Consider the following 15,825-nt stretch of genomic DNA (forward strand, 5'->3'; position numbering starts at 1 on the left):
AAGAGGAATGAGTTTAGTAGTCCAGCAGGGGAGACAACACTGAATGAGATTTTAGTACAGCAGAGGCAGTGTTGTCAGCTCAAACAGGAAGTTAGACGCTCTATGGATTTCTGACATATCTACTGGTATTTCTCTGTTCTTGCAGTGTTTTTAAAATGATAAAAAAAAAAAATAGATATACTATATGTATGTATGTATTTTTTTTTTTTTTTTTATTGTTCGGTTATAAACCTTTAGGGTGGGTCTCATTTTCTATGCCCGCCTGCAGAACTCTGTGCTGAATGTTATATTATGTGCAAATTGTTTTTTTTTTGTTTTTCCCCGCTTTATATTATTCATCTTGTATTTTCATTAGTATCCTTTGCGCGTGCAACTTCCTGAAGAAGCCATGATAGCGAAACATGTAGAAGATTTTGTGTAAAGGACTCTGTCACCAATATATAAACGCATGCACATCATTGCATCTGCATATTTATCTTATGGATTTAAATATTTATGTCAATAAAATATTTGGTACATTTTAATAGTTGTATATTGTTGGTTACATTAATTGCACCTTTAGGCTCAGTTAACACTTCCGTGACTTTGGATCCGATTTTTCTTAGACCCGAAGTCACATTAAATGTAAAATCCCATGTTAGTTAATGAGAGCTGTCTTAACCACTTGCCTACCAGGCACTTATACCCCCTTCCTTACCAGGCCAATTTTCAGCTTTCAGCGCTGCCGCACTTTGATTGACAATTGCGCAGTCATGCAACATTGTACCCATATGAAATTTTGATCATTTTTTTCTCACAAATAGAGCTTTCTTTTGGTGGTATTTAATCGCCACTGGGCGCTTTACTTTTTGCGCTATAAATAAAAAAAGTGCAAAAAATTTGAAAAAAAAATAAATTTTTCTTTGTTTCTATTATAAAATTTATCAAACAGGTATTTTTTCTCCTTCACTGATGTGCGTTGATGAGGCAGCACTGATGGGCACTGATAGGCGGCACTGATGGGCACTGATAGGCAGCACTAAAGGGCACTGATAGGCAGTACTAATGAGGTGGCACGGATAGGCGGCACTGATAGACAGCACTAATGAGGTGTCACGGATAGGTGGCACTAATATGCAGCACTGATAGGCGGCACTGATAGGTGACACTGATGATGGGTACTGATAGACGGCACTGACTGGCATCACTGCTGGGCACTGACTGGCGGCACTGACTGGCACAACCCCTGGGCACTGACTGGTGGCACTGACTGGCTGCACTGGTGGGCTGCACTGGTGGGTGGCACTGGTGGGCAGCACTGGTGGGTGGGCACAGGTGGGTGGGCACAGGTGGGTGGCACTGGTGGGCACAGGTGGGTGGGCACAGGTGAGTGGCACTTCTGGGCACAGGTAGGTGGCACTTCTGGGCACAGGTGGGTGACACTGCAGAGTGGCACAGGTGGGTGCACTGCTGGGCACAGGTGGGTGCACTGCTGGGCACAGGTGGGTGATCTGCTGGGCACAGGTGGGCGGAGCTAGTGGGCACACTGCTGGGCACAGGTGGGCGGAACTTGCGGGTGGCACTGCTGGGCACCGATCATCAGGGCACTGATCATCAGTGTCCTGATGATCGGTGCCGATCCCCGCTGTGACAACTGCCGGTTCTCGGCAGTACTTTCCTCACGATCTGACAGCGTGAGGAAAGTGCAGCCGAGAACCGGCACTTGCATTTCCCTGTGATCAGCGTGTCATTGGACACCGCTGATCACGTGGTAAACGGCCGGTGGGATCGGCCTTTTACCACATCACATGATCAGCTGTGTCCGTAGGACACAGCGATCACGGAGATCGCCGGGTGCGCGCCAGGAGAGCGCGTTCTGGGGGGACGTCATATGACGTCCACCCAGAACTGGCCGGCCGCAGTGAAGCCGTCATTCGGCTATCTGCGGTCGGCAACTAGTTAATTAGCACTACTAAAGTCACTCCAATTTTAGAAAAGGTTTCTGTACTAATTCAAAGTGACTTCTATCCGACATGGAAGTCGCCTCCAAGTCGGATCCTCATCTATATTGATGTGATTTGGATCTGACCTTACAGAAAGATTACCCAGGCATTCCCTGAAATAGCTTCAGAGTTGCTTCAAAGTAGTACACAAGTTGCCTGGCAAAGTCACAATGTAAGTCACGTGATTTTCAAATCGCAGTATTGTGAACCGAGACTAAAAGTCCCATTCCTATCCTTTGTTCTAATTTTTTATTAATTTTAATGCACAAGCACACAATATTATACAATATAATTTGTTTTGTAAAACATAAAAGATGATGTTACACCTAGTCCATAGATATCTAACATGTCATTCTTTAAAACTGCGTACGCCCGTGCAGTGGCGCACTGACCATTTGGAAACTCGGGCGCTGCCCGAGGGCCCGGGGTCAGTAGGGGGCCCCATGACATGCCCCTTGTACCTTTTTCATAGGTTTTTTTGAGTTTGGGCAAGGACACAGGGGCCCCATGATTCTCTATTGGGGGCCCCATGAGTTGTCAGTCCACCCCTGCGCCCGTGGAATGGTGACAAATTACAGTACCTAAAAATCATAGACAACGCTTTAAAAGCCTTTACAGGTTACCAGTTTATAGTCACACATGAGGTCAAGTGCTAGAATCATTGGTCTTACTATGACATTTGCAACGATACCTCACTTGTGTGGTGCGATCACTGTTCACATATGCATCCAGGACCTACGTATGCGTTCACCTTTGTGACACGTTATATTTTTTAAAATGTTATTTCTTATTTGTTTAATTTCTTTTTTTTTAACACTGTCTTTTGAAAAAAGTTTTGATCAACTTTATTGCTATCAAAAGGGAAGAAGAACATCCACAATGGCATGAACAGTAACAGATACTCTTTACTTAGACATCTGGGGGTTTATTTACTAAAGCTGGAGAGTCCAAAATCAGACTCCCTTCTGCATAGAAACCAATCCGCTTCCAGGTTTCATTGCCAAAGCTTCATTGAACAAGCTGATTGGTTTCTATGCAGAAGGGAGTCTGATTTTGGACTCTCCAGCTTTAGTAAATAAACCCCTGGAGTCTATTAGACCCCAGATTTCTCCTCTGTCCCCAAAAGCATCTGATCAAATTGAGATCGGTTTGATCAGATGCTGTACAAGCTGATAACAGCTTGTAAATGGCAAACCGAAACTGAGTCACATCTGGTTTCATAGACCATAGAGATGATTTCCTAGATTGTAAGCTCCAAGGATCAGACCCTCCTATCCCTCTTGTATTGAACTGTACTGCTGCTATATTGTCTCCCGTTATATTGTAAAGCGCTGAGCAAACTGTTGGCGCTATATAAATCCTGTATATTAATAATAATAATAATTTGGGGACCTCTACGGTCCGGCAGCGTGACTGCTGTTTTCAATCCCAGACTCCCCAGTAGAACAGGAGAGCCCAGGGAAGTGGTGGAAGATGTCATGGGAACAGCTGCCACCACGTGTAAAAGTGATCCAGTGGCTGTATAGCTGCTTGGATCACTTTTACATTAGAGAACAGCCTTTCTCAACCTTTTTCAACATGGAAGATCCCTTGAAATTACTCTTTGATCCCAAGGAATCCTGCTAAGTTTCTATATCTACAACTCATGATACATTAGTGTGATGGTCAGTGGGAAGAATGCTTCTTACACTTGTGTCATTGGGAAGAATTATCCCCTTTACAGGTAGCTAAAAAGATCAATGGTGTCAGTGGGAACTTGTCTGAGAGGTAGAAATTGCTCATTGCTCAAGGAACCCCTAGCAACCTCTGAAGGAACCGTAGGGTTCAATGGGACCTTTGTTGAGAAACCCTGTTATAGAGCATTACCAGCTGAAACAAACCTTCAGGGTCATCACTGCAGATGTAGCCAGCTCCTGGTATAACCACTGAAACCAGAGGACATAAGGGCAGCAAGTGGTTAATCTCCAAACCCCAGAGGGGTGGTGTTCTGTAGTCCTCCAAGGCTCCTTGCAGCGAAACGCACGTTCCCGGGCATCACACATAGGGCATCCCGTTCCTTTTAATGGGCTACCCTATGTGCAAGACGCACAAAAGAAGTCCCTGATGATTTTGCAAAATTGTGCCTTGTAGAACCACTTGGCGTGCGCTAACAGATGCATGGGGGGTACACCCGTGCATATGCTAAAGGGCAGCATTATTCTGCGTGTTGCAGGAATGCAGACAATTTTGCGTGCATTCCCAACATGCAAAAAGTGTGACCATAGCCTAAAATAACTGATTGTAACTGATTAGTGTACAGCACAGGAAGTTATCAGATCACAAAACATCGGGAGAGATCAGAATTTTTTTTTTTTTTTTATAGAATAGATGTAACATAAAGCTTTGGAATGGAAACGGAATGAAACGGAACAGTTTTTTTTCTTTGGTATGGAATGGAACAGACCAAAAAGGGGTTTAAAATTATAGATTTGGTATGGTTTAAATACAATTTAAGAATAGGAAGTGGGAAATCACACACAGCCCCCTACAGATCTCTGTTTTGGTTTTAAGTACTAGTACTTTTTTTTTTGCTCTCTTTGAACTCTACAAACTCTAAACCACAAGCCTAAAACTCAACCACTATTTCCAGAATAATGGAGCAGGAGCGTATTTATCAAAGGAAATTAGAGACAAGGATCTAAAGTCAAAATTCCCTATTTGATACACCCTACCAACATCAACCTCCAGAACAATTTTTGGATGGCCCCCTTGAACTGTCAGCCTTTGATCTATCTCCATCAGGAGCTCCACACTAGAAGTTTGAAAATCTGTAGGCCCTAAAGAAGATCCATACCCAACAATAAAAGCATGGTGTACTCTCCTCCTCCCCCCGCCTCTAACAAATTTTTACTTTACTTTTTTTTTGTGTGAAGAAGGTAACTTTTTTTGGCAGGTATCCGTTCCCACTTTCTTCATACTCACCAAGACGAGAATGATGATTACAGGGCCATTAAGTAGTAGAGGTGTATGGACTGTTTTTGAAAAATAAAGAGACTGTTTAGTGTCACTTTATGGGCTTGTTCACACAAGTTGAGGGATAGTAAGACCCTGCTCATCGCTTCCGGTTTCTGAGACCATAGAGACTATTGCGGCCATTCTGGTCTCTGATCAGCTCCTTGGTCAGCAGGAGGATCTCCTGGTGGGACGGGAGAGCCTGAGAAAGCAGATGACCCCTCCTGCTGCTTTTAAAAGCAATCCAGTGGCTAGAAAGAAAGCCGACCGTTAGCTCAAAAAAACAATAATGAGATAATGCCTGCAGCTGCAGGCATCATCCTGGGTAACCACTCGTAGTCCAGCGATGTACGGGTAATGGTCTGCAAGTGGATACATTTTGCCTGTGGCTGCAAAGCAGAGCATTGTAGTCTTGGCATTTGTACAACCCCGCCCAACAGCCTTTGCAACTCAAGAAGGGGGTTCGGAGGGAGGTAAAAATGTGACACAACTGCCCACTTTTGGGTCTACAGATCAGTACATTAAAGGTGACCGTTATAATTGGTCCTGGAATCATTGCACACACTCTGGCATGCACAACGATATGTGGCATGTGTGGTGTGAAGAGTACCCAGTGTGTTTATAACCCCCCACTGCCTCATGCATGACAAATGCAATAAAAGGGATAAAAGCCACCATACAAGGCTGAAACAAGAGAAAGACAGCCAGCTTTTGCATTTAGGCAGCTGCAGCACACCCTGCACCCAAAGATCTAAAGCAGTGGACCCCAAACTGCGGTCCTTGGGCACTGTTCTTCCCACTGATACAAGGCTTTATTCCTCCCACTGAAACCAATGATGGAGCACTATTCCTCCCTGTGCCATCAAGGATGGGGCACCATTCCTTCCACTGACACCAATCATGGGGCACCATTCCTGCAATTGACACCAATGATAGGGTATGTTTCCTTCCATTGACACTAATGATGGGGATGTATTTCTCTTACAGACACCAATGATGGAGCACTATTCCTTCGACTGACATCAATGGTTGGGCACCATTCCTTCCACTGACACCAATGATGGGGCACCATTCCTCCCATTGACAAAATGATGGGATATGTTACCTTCCATTGACACGAATGATGGGGAAGTATTCCTCCCACTGACAACAATGATGGGTCACTATTCTTCGCTCTGATATCAAAGGTGGGGAACCATTCCTTCCACTGACACCAATCATGGGGCAACATTCCTGCAATTGACACCAATGATAGGGTATGTTTCCTTCCATTGACACTAATAATGGGGATGTATTTCTCTCACAGACACCAATGATGGAGTACTATTCCTCCGACTGACATCAATGGTTGGGCACCATTCCTTCCACTGACACCAATGATGGGGCACCATTCCTCCCATTGACACCAATGATGGGATATGTTACCTTCCATTGACACGAATGATGGGGAAGTATTCCTCCCACTGACAACAATGATGGGTCACTATTCCTCGCTCCGATATCAAAGGTGGGGAACCATTCCTTCCACTGACACCAATGATGGGGCACCATTCCTCCCATTGACACCAATGATGGGATATGTTACCTTCCATTGATATGAATGATGGGGAAGTATTCCTCCCACTGACAACAATGATGGGTCACTATTCCTCACTCTTACATCAAAGGTGGGGCACCATTTCTTCCACTGACACCAATCATGGGGCACCATTACTCCAATGGACACTAATGATGGGATATTTTTCCTTTGACTGACACCAATGATGGGACACTATTCCTCCTCCTACAGACTACAGGCACAATGTATTTTTTTTTATTTCCACTGACCACCAAGCCTGAGACATTGTCTGCTCCCACTGACACCAGGGAATTTTCTACTCCCACTGGCCACAGCCCGGCCCCTCTAAAGTCTAGGGGACTGTAAACTAGCCCTTTGTTTGAAAGTCTGGAGACCCCTGGTCTAGAGGATGCAGAGGATAAAAGGATGTAGTCACTGTTCAGCTGATCATTTTCTACCCAGTCAGTCAATTTTTAAATTGACTTTTATCGAGCCAGATGGTGCTTGCAGGGCTACCCATTAAATTCAAACCGATTTAGCAGGAATTGGTTAACATTTGCATTGTCTATAGAGACCTTCAGGGTTCATTCACACTAATATTGCTGTCTGAAGAGAGATCCATATTTGGAACACTCTTCAAATAGGATTTGACTGGCGGTGAGAAGATGTTGTATCACCTCCTCACTGCCTGCTTTCACCCCTTGGACTAGGGTTGCCACCTCATCCCATTAAACCCGAACACATATTAATTACCCGGGTTCCGTGGCTGATCAGGGTGGTAATTAAACTCACCTAGTGCCTTATCTGCATTAAATTAGCCTCAGAACCTGTGTCATTAATATGTGTTTGGCTTTAAAGGGATGAGGTGGCAACCCTACCTTGGACTTTGCACTAGTGCGCCACAAATGCATGCATTGCACATGGTTCTGGGGTGGTTGCAGAGTGGTTCATGATTGGTGGGAGGTATCTTCTTCCGAAAGTGACAAGGGGCTGTGAAGCAAAGCATCCTGGCCATGGCATTTGTACACCCCCGGCCGCTGCTTCTTCAGCTAAAGGGGGAGCAGCTGGAGGGGTAAAATTGTGGCTTAACTAAAGGTATTAACCACCCCCCAACCACTTTTGTGAGTGAGTCCTAATATTAAATTGCTTCTTTCTTCATCTTTACAGTTAAAGCTGGCCATACACTGGTAGTAGAGCATTTTGTACAAAAATTCTCATCAGTACATTTGATGACATGACGAATGTCATTCATGGGTACTTAAAAAACGTTTGCTTTTAATATTTGATTTTGGAGTGAACAGACTTTTCCAAACGAAAACTATATTCACAGTCAGACGTTCATTCATTCAAGAAAAAAATTCCATCCTGAGCTATGAGAAAAAGGGTGTGGAGAGCTAAACTCTGCAGAGCTCAGCTGAGGAGAGCTCTGAGAGCTGATTGGAGGGAAGGGACACACCCCTCCTCCACACAGCACACAGGAACAGAGCAGAGGCTGTCAATCAGCTGGAGCGCCCTCCCCTGTCACCATCTTTCTCTTGGTGTCAGGAAAATGCGTCAGAAGTGATTCATGCTGATAGCAGAGGAAGGAAGCAGCAGACAGAAATAACACTTAGTGCTCTGGATTGAGACAAACACACACTATAGAGGGATATGCTTTGTTCATATTTCATATCTGAGGTTTACAACCACTTTAAAGTGATTCTAAAGGCTCATTTTGTTTACATTTTATTTTTTAAGAAAAAATAACAAACATGTCTTTATTTACCTGCTGTGTGCATTGGTTTTGCAGAGAGCAGCCTGGATCCTCCGCTTCTTGGGTCCCCCGTTGGCGTTCCTGGCCCCCGCTCCTGTCGGGTGCCCCCACAGCAAGCAGCTTGCTATGGGGGCACCTGCTGCTCCGTGTATCCATTCACACATGGAGCCGCAGCTTGGCCCCACCCCCTCTCTCTTCTCATTGGCTCACTGGCTGTGATAGCCAATGACTCCCACTTCTGCCTCAGCCAATGAGGAGAGGGAGTCGCGGGATAGCTGAGACTCCAGTGCACATCATTGGATCATGAGGGGGCTTAGGTGAGTATTGGGGGAGACTGCACAGGGAAGGTTTTTTTACCATCAAGCATAGAAAGCATGAAGGTAAAACATCTTTAGCCTTTACAACCATGTTAAAGTTCTAAAAATCTTTGAAGAAAATTCTCCTAGTGTATGTATGGCCAGCTTTAGACAGCAGATTGAGGGGGCTGTGCCCTTGTAGATTTTAATCTGCACCTGTAAGCAAAGGACAGTTGAACAGTGAGGAACCCATGGAGATTATACTCAAGAAAAGACCTTCAAACAGCAAAAAGTAAAGGATTTGAAACATTTCAAAACCAAATGATATTTCTTAAATTTCATGATAGTTCTTGAGGAATGCTTTACAGTCAGCTAATTGCAGTCCCAGTGAAAACCATGCGTAGGCAAGACCTCATGGCGGTGCTTTCATACAAGACAGCCACAAAGTGATGCTATTTTCAGGCTGCAGCTAAGAACTGCCATAAAAGAGGAATATATAATTAGATATTTTCCAACCTTTTTTCGACTGAAGAGGAAACAAGCTTTAAGTATCAGGTTGTCCATAACAGGCTGATTTTGGTACAAATCCTTTTTTGTTTTTACGAAGGCTGTACCAAAAGTAACGCAAAAGTGGGCATAACTTCAATATTAACTCCTTCCCGCTGGCTGCACACATATATGTGGCTTCTCGTCGAGGAAGGGGGGGGGCGGCTAACACCAGAGGCCACATATATGTGCACCCAAAATAAACAGAACTGTGCTGAAAATGAGCAATTACCTGCTCCCGATCGGTACTTGCAATCAGGAGCTTTCCGATCATGTGACTGCTAAGTCAGCCAATCACGGTGGTCACATGATTACTAACTCCACCCCGCCTCCTGGCATCTAAACACATTAGAGGGCCGTGAGGTGCTGGCACCTAGGGGTTAACATACTTAGGTTGTTCAGATTTCACGTGTTGGTAGCGTAACTCCTCCTCTATAACAGTGGTCTCCAAACTGTGGCCTGATGCGGCCCACCGATACCAACAGTGGGGTATAATTCCTCCCAATGAGACCAAAGATGGGGCACAACTCCTTCCAATGACCCCAATAATGGGGTCCAATGACACCAATGATGGAAAACCATTCCTCCCAATGACACCAACCTAATGACACCAATGATGGGGCACAATTCCTCCCAATGAAAACAATGGCTACACAATTCCTCTCTCTGGCAACAATGATGGAGCGCTATTCCTCCCATGAGCACCAAAGATGGGGCGTTGTTTATTCCCACTGATGTCTGGTCCTTTTCTTCTCCCAATGGCCACAGTCTGGCCCCCCTTAAGTCTGAAGGAAAGCCCTTTCATTGCAGATAAATAATGAATTCCAAGCAGAAGCAACATTCTGTCATTGAGTTCTTGATGAATGAAGGGTGCAGGCTGGCCGAGATCCACAGAAGGCTACAGAATGTTTGCAGAGATTGGTAGCAATGTCTTGTCATTGGTGACCCTTGTCAATGGTGTCATCTCAATAAACACTTAGAACCCTTCTGTGGATATCGGACAACCCGCAGCCTTCCTTTGTCAAGAACTCAATGACAGCATGTTGTTTCTGCTTGGAATCCAATATTTACCTGCAATAAAAAAGAAAAAGAAGAGTTACTATAGAGGAAGAGTTACTCTACCACCATGTGAAATTTGAAAAACCTATGTAAGTTAGCAAAAAGAAAAAAAACTTATGCCCACTTTTGTGTATGTCTGTTGGGACTTTGGCCGCTGAACCAATGACAAGCATTTAATATAGCTCAGAAACCAAAGTGATAGGATGCCTGAGTTCCCAGTACAGGTCCTCCATAGCCATAGTCTCACTCCTCCTGCTGTATTCTAATTCAAACATTTAACCTCCCTAGCGGTATTCCCGGGTGTAGCTCGGGGTAAAATGTCAGTACCAAAAGCGGTAACCCCGAGCTACACTCGGGCTTACCATGCGGCGCTGCATAGGGAGTCCCTGCAGAGCTTACCTTGTCCTTCGCTCCCACGATGTGTCCACTGCAGCGTCCCCGGCCATCTCCTCCGGCCGATTCCGGCATCCGGTCCCTGTGACGTTGGGATGTACGGGCGGCGGCGGGAAATTTGAAAGTTTTATAAAATGTAATTTTTTTCCAAACAAATTTTACATAGTAAAACATTCCTGTATCAAACCATTTCACATACATTTTGTCCCGAGTGCTTTGTCCTGTCCCCTGCCTGCATTTTGTCTGTTCTTTCTACCTAGAAACTGAGAAACGTCCATGGCATCCAAAAAGCGTCCCTTTAGGTCAAAAGCGGTTTTAGATCAGCTAGAGAACAGCGATAGTAAATCAGAACCACTTGCAGAATTGAGTGATAATGATTCGTGGGGAAATTCGTCATCAGACACTGAAAACGATTTTGCGACTTTGCTCAGTGATGTGCGCTCTATTTCAAATTTCAGTGTTTTTGGTTTGATTATATTATTGAATTAAATGTATTATTATTATATTATTATTTTTTAGGATTATTTATTAAATTATAATTTATGATTTTGTGTTTCAAGTTTTATCATACCCGGGATGTTTAATAGACTCTTGTTCGGACAGATTTCAGTGAGTTATTCCTAAAAATTACAGCCTACAATAAAAAAACTACATATTTCCATGCAAAATAATGGTACCGCTTTCAGCACCAAAAATCTGAAATAATCAGACCGCTAGGGAGGTTAAAGCGAGAACCCCTTGCTTTGAAAGCTACAGTGCAGAAGTCTTCACCTTCAGAAGAAACTTTTTCACTCTCTAAGCTACCTCAACCCACCCAATTGTAAAATGTCATCTTTGGGTGGCCCCTTAAAGATCCTTCATGAGGACTACCTTGTTTCTCTCTTCCACATTTTCCTCCTCTCCTCGCTGGTGCAGTAAGTAAGACCCATTCCTTGCTTTGCAGTGTTGTCCATTTATTCTTAAATTTAAAACTGTACCAGCAAACTTATACATTTTAAAGCAGAACTCCAGCCAAAAACAAAATAAAGATGAATAGACTGGTAAAAGGTAACATAACAAAACCATCTTTCTCTGAAATATTCACCTTTAATCCAGAGATTTCCTCTGCAGTACTTTTCTCTGCCACAGGATGTCCTCAGTCTGATGGTCAACATAATTGAAGACACTTCCTCTGAGCCCAGGCTGTCCTGGACCTCTCCCAGTTTGCAACCAGGCTGGGAAATGTGAAGCAGCCCAGTGGTGAGCTTATCTCTCTGCCACTGTGTTTTCTTCTTCTATCCGCATACTTCTTGATAGCACTCAAACTCCAAACCCTGTGTTCTTGAAATGTATTGTAGCTGTACCATCTCTTTTTATATTGTAAAGCCCTGTGCAAACTATTGGCGCTATATAAATCTTGTATATTAATAATAATAATAATAAACTGATTAACTCCTTGTGCTGCTTCTCCCTCTTTCAGTCTGAGCTCTGCTGTATAAGGACTAGAAAAGGCTGCTGTATTCATTTTGCATTCATTCGTATAGTGATTTTGTCTTTTCTATCTGCCTGGGAGTTCAGCTGCCAAACTATTTCTATATAATTGAATTTAAACATTTTTTAAAAAAATTAGTAAAGTAGCAAATGCAGAACAATAAATAATAAAATAAGCCGGTCTGCAGCTGGAACGGTTTCAGCAAGTCAATTATTCTATCAGCCTGACGGGGTTTATTGCCAAAAGACTTTTCATTTGCTATCTCGCTAATGGCTGTGAGGTCAGCGGGCTCTCTTTTGGGGGATGAGATCTCAATTAGATGTTATCGTCTACCTGCAGTCTCCAGGGAAGGGGGGGGGGGGCTGTTGGTTGCTGTACTTCATGTACTCGGCACATCCGGACAGGAACCTTGGCTGTCTAATATGTAGGTGGCATATTTTTGCATGATATAATATTTTCATATATATATATATATATATATATATATATATATATATATATATATATATTAGTATGTTACCATTTCTGTATGTCTGCCCCTTAAATTCTCTTTGTCTCTATCACCCTGTCTGTATCTCTCCCCCTTCTTTATTTCTTCTCCTCGCTCTCCCTGTGATAATCTGTCTCATTTTCCGTATCCCTGCAGTGAGGACATCCAGCAAGCCTGTTCAATGTGCGTCACAACCAGACATAACCCAGACACTGAAAACTGCGCACTTACAAACTTGGAAGTGGGATTGGACCCAGCTACCTGAATAATAACCTTAGGCCTCCCGTCATCACCCATCCTACAGATCGCTTTGGCTCTTCCTGTCACCTGTTCAATGCTTTAGATTGCAAGCTCCTTTGACCAGTTCACTCAATCCTATTGTAGATTCATTGTTCCTATTTCTTTCAATATGGGAATAATAACCCTAAACCTCCCGTCATCACCCATCCTATGGATCCCTTTGACTCTTCCTGCCACCTGTTTATTGGTTTAGATTGCAAGCTCCTTTGACCAGTTCACTCGATCCTATTGTACATTCCTTTATCTTAGTGCAGATTCATTCATCCTATTGTTTTCAATACCTGAATGATAACCCTAAGCCTCCCATCATCACCCATCCTATGGATCCCTTTGGCTCTTCCTGTCACCTGTTCATCGCTTTAAATGGTAAGCTCCTTTGATCGGTTCTCTTGATCCTATTGCATGTTCCTTTATCTTAGCAAAGATTCATTGATCCTATTTTTTCAATACCTAAATGATAACCCTTAGCCTCCTGTCTTTACCCATCCTACAGATCACTTTGGCTTCTCCTGTCACCTGTTCATCACTTTAGATTGCAAGCTCCTTTGACCAGTTCACTCGATCTTATTGTAGATTCATCGATCCTATTTCTTTCAATATGGGAATAATAACCCTAAGCCTCCTGTCATCACCCATCCTATGGATCCCTTTGGCTCTTCCTGTCACCTGTTCATGGCAAGCTCCTTTGACGGGTTCACTCGATCCTATTGTACATTCCTTTATCTTACTACAGATTCATTGATCCTATTTCTTTCAATACAGGAATAATAACCATGAACCTCCAATTATCACTCATCATATGGATTCTTTTGGCTCTGTCACCTGTTCATTGCTTAGATTGCAAGCTATTTTGGCCAGTTCACTCAATCCTATTGTACATTCCTTGATCCTAGTGTAGATTCATTGATCCTATTTCTTACAATACCTGAATAATAACCATAAGCCTCCCAGTGTCACCCATCCTATAGATCCCTTTGACTCTTCCTGTCACTTGTTCAATGCTTAGATTGCAAGCTCCTTTGGCCAGTTCACTTAATGCTATTGTACATTCCTTGATCTTAGTGTAGATTCATTGATCCTATTTGACCTATTTCCTATTTGATTCTATTTGATCCTATTTCTTTCAATACCTGAATAATAACCCTCAGCCTCCCGTCATCACCCATCCTACGGATCCCTTTGGCTCTTCCTGTCACCTGTTCATCAGTTTAGATGGCAAGCTCCTTTGACCAGTTCACTTGATCCTATTGTAGATTCATTGATCCTATTTCAATAGGGGAATAATAACCCTCAGCCTCCCGTCATCACCCATCCTACGGATCCCTTTGGCTCTTCCTGTCACCTGTTCATCGGTTTAGATGGCAAGCTCCTTTGACCAGTTCACTTGATCGTATTGTAGATTCATTGATCCTATTTCAATAGGTGAATAATAACCCTCAGCCTCCCGTCATCACCCATCCTACGGATCCCTTTGGCTTTTCCTGTCTCCTGTTCATCAGTTTAGATGGCAAGCTCCTTTGACCAGTTCGCTTGATCCTATTGTAGATTCATTGATCCTATTTCAATAGGGGAATAATAACCCTCAGCCTCCCATCGTCACCCATCCTACAGATCACTTTGGCTCTTCCTGTCACCTGTTCACTGCAGATTGTTAGCTCCTTTGACCAGTTCACTTGATCCTATTGTACAGTCCTCACGTCTGTTATATATTCCTTGATCCTATTGTATGTTCTTTAAATTGTTTAATTATGTTTCTGTAAAAAAAAAAAAGGGGGGGAAAGGATGCCCTAAGCAATAAGATCTCAACTGTCATTTGAGATACCATATCTCAAGATACCATAGAGAAAGGAAGACTATGATTCAGGCAACACCCAATTTTCCTTTTCCTTCCAGTGGAGTGTTTGTTTTTGGGAAGGAACTACAGGTCACAGCATGCCCCATCAGCATGCTGGCTGCAGCAGGTCTCCAGCTACAATTTCTTGTGCAAGTCTTACTATACATAATGTATTAATATAAAAACAATGGCAGTTATATTCAACGATTACCCCACATGCAACAAATTTGCCAGATTTTTGTTTGCAAGCCATCCATAATCGCTACCATTTCTGCAAGGAATGAGGAACAATCGGCGCCGTCGCAGGATCTGTTACAAAAATTACCCCTCATGCTGAAAAATGTCTGTGACCACATTTTGTTCAAAATTTTACAAATTACTTTGGGAATAGTCATTCCTCTGCGATCTTTTATTCAGTTTATATAATCATGCCAGAAATTCTTTTGGAATATAATGATCAGTTCTCTAGAGAGCGTTTTTTTTAAGTTCTGCATTAATAGTAGCTTTGGTTTGAGAACACTGAATGAGGTATGCACTGCATTAACCTGTTGGGTTTTCTTTTTTTGGGGGGGGGGGTTGCATTGATGGCTAATTAATAACATGTACACATTAATCTAAGCTACCCGCTGATGTCCTGGGCAGGTGCATGCTGCAGGTCATATATATTGTAAGATTCATGCAGGTGTCTATAGAAGGAACAGATGTTAATGGATGGATGGATTTTCAGCTAGCAAAGAATGTCCTCACCTCCTCCCAGAAAAGCAGCTACGAGCCAGAGGACGGTCACAGACGCAGCCATGGTGCTTGCAGAGCTTTGGGTTACTGCGAAGCTGCTTCAATGCTCTCGATCATCCCATTCTAAAGGGTGTGGCATTTTATACGCAGAATGCAAGGGGGGAGATGGAACGGATTTTGTACAGGCAGAACAGGGGAGGAGGGGAGCAGACCAATAAGATTTCGGCCAGGGGAAGATTTGTGCGTCATGTTACAAAATGCAAAACCTCCTTAGTAGCAGAATCATTGGGCCTGGATCGCTTTATGTCCCCTCCTACAAGACACTATAAAAAAGGAGGTGGTTGGGGGGGGGGGGTTGCCCCAGTTTTAAGAACTGAAGACCCCCTTATTTTTATGCGCATTCGGATAACTCTTTCG

The 15,825-nt window shown here is 43.4% G+C and overlaps 1 protein-coding gene across 1 annotated transcript in view; it reads right to left on the reverse strand.

Annotated features, from left to right (window-relative positions):
* Positions 1-15,582, reverse strand: part of LOC149452881 (phospholipase A2 inhibitor gamma subunit B-like) — a 46,972-nt gene extending 31,390 nt beyond the window's left edge. The window contains exon 1 of the mRNA XM_089688869.1: positions 15,421-15,582. Within this exon, the coding sequence (XP_089544995.1) occupies positions 15,421-15,472 (52 nt within the window). The 5' untranslated portion in view covers positions 15,473-15,582. The remainder of the gene's footprint in view (positions 1-15,420) is intronic.
* Positions 15,583-15,825: the final 243 nt, after the last annotated feature.

Source organism: Staurois parvus, unplaced genomic scaffold (genome assembly GCF_062004578.1).
Source record: "Staurois parvus isolate SC_StPar_1 unplaced genomic scaffold, SC_StPar_1.0 ptg000457l, whole genome shotgun sequence".
In the NCBI taxonomy this organism is placed as follows: Eukaryota; Metazoa; Chordata; class Amphibia; order Anura; family Ranidae; genus Staurois; species Staurois parvus.